This window comes from Trifolium pratense, linkage group LG3 (assembly GCF_020283565.1).
Source record: "Trifolium pratense cultivar HEN17-A07 linkage group LG3, ARS_RC_1.1, whole genome shotgun sequence".
Taxonomy (NCBI): domain Eukaryota; kingdom Viridiplantae; phylum Streptophyta; class Magnoliopsida; order Fabales; family Fabaceae; genus Trifolium; species Trifolium pratense.
In genome coordinates, this window is record NC_060061.1 from 28462162 (window position 1) to 28466415 (window position 4254).

Genomic DNA, 4254 nt, shown 5'->3' on the forward strand with positions numbered 1-4254 from the left:
CTCTATACGTCTAGAATCAATTATGGCTGCTCCAGAATTGAAAGCAAACATACACTTAATCAACTTAAAATCCCAATATGCAAAACATAAAACTGAAATAAGAATAAGAAGAAAAAAAGAGATCGTGTAATACCCAACATTTTTTCATGATTCTTGATTCATGGGTGTTTCAAATTTCTCCCTTTTTTGCATTTTAATTGTAGTTTTCAATTCAATTTCAACTCAAAATAGAATTATTGTATTGTGATTTGACACTAAAGATCGATGAACACGACAAAGAGAAAATGGTCAACCTCATGTTCCAAACATTCAAAAGCTGAGCAGGTAGAGGAAAAATAAGTGAAACTGTACAAACTAAATCTATTTAAATGAGTGATCTGGTGAAAGATTGTGAACCGGATTAATTAAAAAAAGTTTTCCGTGAAGTTGTATATACCGGAAAAGTTCAAATAACTGGAATAAAATTTTCCGGTTTGTTGGGCTATTCTTTTAAACGAATGGGAGTAATTTTAAAAGGTTAAAATTGGTATTTTTTATGATTTGTTGGGGTAGAGGAATAATTATTGGTGGTATGAAAAAAATATTTTCAGAGTTTCATCTTTCCACGTAGCTAAAAAACCGCCTGCAAATATAAAATTATTCCTATTTATTTATTTTTTTTGAGCAAATTCCTATTTATTTATTTATTTTCTTCAGCTCATATTCCATTTTTTTTTTCTGACAAAGCTCATATTCGATTAATTAGAAACTAAATCAAGTTTCTGAAAAAAAAAAAAAAGAAGAAAAAGAAAAGTTTGATTAATCACGACAAAAAGAAAAAATGATGAGAATCGCAGTAGCGTGCGCAAAGAGACTTGTTGGAACGGCGTCGTTTGAGACACAAGTTCCGGCAATTAGGGTTCTTCCACGATTCTACCACGAGAGGGTTGTCGATCATTACGATAATCCCCGGAATGTTGGATCCTTCGATAAGAACGATCCTACGATAGGAACTGGTCTTGTTGGAGCACCCGCTTGTGGCGATGTTATGAAGCTTCAGATTAAGGTTGATGAGAAAACCGGAAAAATCATCGATGCTCGCTTTAAGACCTTTGGCTGTGGTTCCGCCATTGCTTCTTCCTCCGTCGGTAGTTTTTTTTTTTAGATGAAACAGAGAATTGATTTTGTATTTAGGGTTTTCAATTTCTCTTTTTATCAAATTGTTTGTTCCTCTTCCTGAAATTTTTGATGATTGCGAGCGATTATGGTATTTTCAATTGTGTTTCTAATTCATAGTTTCTTGATTTGCAGCTACTGAATGGGTTAAGGGAAAGCAAATGGAGGAGGTTTTAACTATTAAGAACACGTAAGTACAAACTTTACAATTCTTGAAAACTTTTTTTGGACCTATAGTTTGGTGAAGAATAGTTATGTGCTAAGATTATTGGTTATTCATAGAATTGACAAAATAGTTGTGAATTGTAGCAATCTTTTATTTTTCCTCTGCTAAGCAACGTTAAATTTTAAGCTCTAAGCTTTACAATCCTTTACATAGCTTTGGTGCCTGAAATTTGTAGGATGGTAAATGAATTAGAAAAGTGATAAGATGACTTCGAGTTGGTGGTTTAGGGGGAGGGACATAGGGATAAGAGCATAGTCACATAACCCTCAACCAATTTCGCGGTACTTTTGCGTATTGGTACACAAATTTTCATGGAATTTGAAAAAAACTCACAAACCTGCAGAGCAAGGTAATCGCTCATAACAAAAGTGATATTTGAACCAGTATTTATAATAGTTAAAAATACGGTGAAATTAAACCATTGTATGCACTAGACGAAGACATTGCACCATTTAGCTATACTACATAGTATCCTCAAATCCACTTGGATGTCCTCCTCCATCATACATTGCTTTTATAGATAAATAAATTTCTTCTCTTATGTTTCACAAACCTTCATGTGGGACTATTTGTCTGAAATTTTAAACAAGAGCACTATGCTAGCCGTTGTCAACTTTGATGTGGGTAATTTTTATCCATTAGTGTTGGGCATAGTTTCTTTTTTATTTTTAGAGCTATGCTATTCATTACGAATGGCAAGCAACACGAAACACAAGAACACAAATGTGGCTATTGACAATTGGTTTACAATAAAATAAAAAATATTTAAAAATGGAAATATATCAAATTGGGCTGGGCAGAAATCACCATGTGTGGTGTCGTGTTTAGCATTTTCGTATGATTCAGCATTTCTCTTATTTTTATTTGTTAATCTTTTTTTTTTAAAAAAATAATTGTTAAATTGTTAATTAAATTAGTATTGTGTGATATGCTTCAAATTTAGTTAATTGACTTGCTTAATTGACTTAGTGTGTAACAAATTAAAATTTAGCTAATCATTATAATTGTATGGATGATATCTTAAGATTTTTAACATGTACTTCATTATTTTAAAGCAGATTAGATAAGATTATTCAAAAAAAAAAAAAATGAAGAAAGAAGTAAACTAGATGGAAAATTATCAATAGCTTGCTGATTAAAACATCACAATGTACCACAACCCAAATAGCTTAGCAACTATGTATACACACATACCCAATACTTCAAGGCTGCATACCCGAACCCATACCAAAGACAATTGCGAACCGGGTGACTATGGGTTAGTTATAGTAACAAGAAGGTCACAAGTTTGAATCTTCCTACTAATGAAACAACTAATATTTGCCATTAAAAAAACTATGTAGAAGATAGGTTTCTGGCTATTTATGTTTAGTTGTAGAAGCAAAGGTATTAGTTACAGAATTAAAATATTTGGTTGGTTTGATGGTTGGTGTTGGAAGTTTTTTTTTCTTCTTTCTTTCATACATGTCTTCTTCTTCTCTCCTCCTAAGATGACGCCAAATTGATGAAAGAATAAATGTAATGGCTGCTTAACAGTTAAGACTATCTGCATCTTATATTTTGGACTTATGGTTTCTGAATTGGGCCCCCATTTCTAAGATTTAATCTTATTCTAGCTTTATCGCTGCTTCCATGATTAATAGTTTTGGTATGTCTGTTGTTAGTTTTTGAAGTGACACATAATTAATGTCCTGCAGTGAAATTGCAAAGCATCTTTCACTCCCACCAGTTAAGCTACACTGCAGCATGCTTGCTGAGGATGCTATAAAAGCTGCTGTTAAAGATTATGAAGCTAAGCGAGCCTCCGCTACTGCAAGCACAACAGCCACAGGAGAAAAATCTGCCACTGCATGATTTCTTCCATTTCTGGAATGACGATGAAAAAAAACCCATTACTATAATTCTCCAAGGTTGCTAATGAGTGCATTGCATGTTATTAAAACATCTTTATAAGACTTTTCTTGGTTGTACCTAGGCAGCCAGATTGTATTCTCATGAAGTAAAATAAATACTAGTATTCTTTAGCAAAAAAAAAAAAAAAAAACTAGTATTGCTGCCTATAGTTTGTTATTTGCATGGTTTGTTTGTAGGAATCATATTATATTTTTGTTTAAATATGTACACAATACAATCAGAATATGCACATGTAAGTAGTTGGAAGCCCACCGCTTATACATGGAAGAATTCCCTGAATTGTTGAAAATAAAATACAACAGATCTTGAAATGTTTGCAACACACGTGTCATGTTGCCGTCCCCAAATTCTTCTCAAATGCATGTATACCTCTTAGCAACATGTCTAATTTATTCTCTCTCAAACTATAAGATCTACTTCTAATATGAGATTTTTGATTACTCACAAAATTTTATTAATACCCTCATTTTATCTAACAAATCACTGATATCTATTATCTTGGATATTATGTCTTAATTGTGATTAGACAAATTTTGAATTTTGTTTAATAGTAAGGGTGATGCTAAACAGATTAAAGCATTGAATGCACAATTTACGAGATGCAATTTCCATATTTATATTATTAACTATATATATATATATATATATATATATATATATATATATGTGTGTGTGTTTGTGTGGGACAACTCAAGGTAAAAAGGATCACACCATTGCTTAATCAAACTTTTGAAGACTTGAACACCAACTACTTGATAAATGTTCCAAAATACGTTTTTTTTTTCTTTTTCACTAAATTAGAATCGCCTAAACGTCAACTAATATAATCTATTAGTTTATTGATTTGTGATTATTCAATTTTCTCTTGAAATTCGAATAATCTCCTCTTTAGAATGCTTTTCATAATTGAAAGTTCACAAATGATTTTTTAGTCACATTATCTCTCTTTTCAATAGTTC

General features: G+C 31.7%; 1 protein-coding gene across 1 annotated transcript; it reads left to right on the forward strand.

Annotated features, from left to right (window-relative positions):
• Positions 1–593: 593 nt before the first annotated feature.
• On the forward strand, positions 594–3619 carry LOC123916163 (iron-sulfur cluster assembly protein 1-like). Its single transcript, XM_045967548.1, has 3 exons — positions 594–1127; positions 1291–1345; positions 3079–3619. Exons 1-3 carry the CDS (start codon positions 821–823, stop codon positions 3233–3235), a joined length of 519 nt encoding a protein of 172 aa, XP_045823504.1. The 5' UTR covers positions 594–820; the 3' UTR covers positions 3236–3619.
• Positions 3620–4254: the final 635 nt, after the last annotated feature.

Coding starts and splice junctions, on each gene's coding strand:
- LOC123916163 (XM_045967548.1), top strand. CDS start 821: ATGATGAGAATCGCAGTAGCGTGCGCAAAGAGACTTGTTGGAACGGCG. Junction 1,128..1,290: donor CATTGCTTCTTCCTCCGTCG/GTAGTTTTTTTT, acceptor CTTGATTTGCAG/CTACTGAATGGGTTAAGGGA. Junction 1,346..3,078: donor GTTTTAACTATTAAGAACAC/GTAAGTACAAAC, acceptor AATGTCCTGCAG/TGAAATTGCAAAGCATCTTT.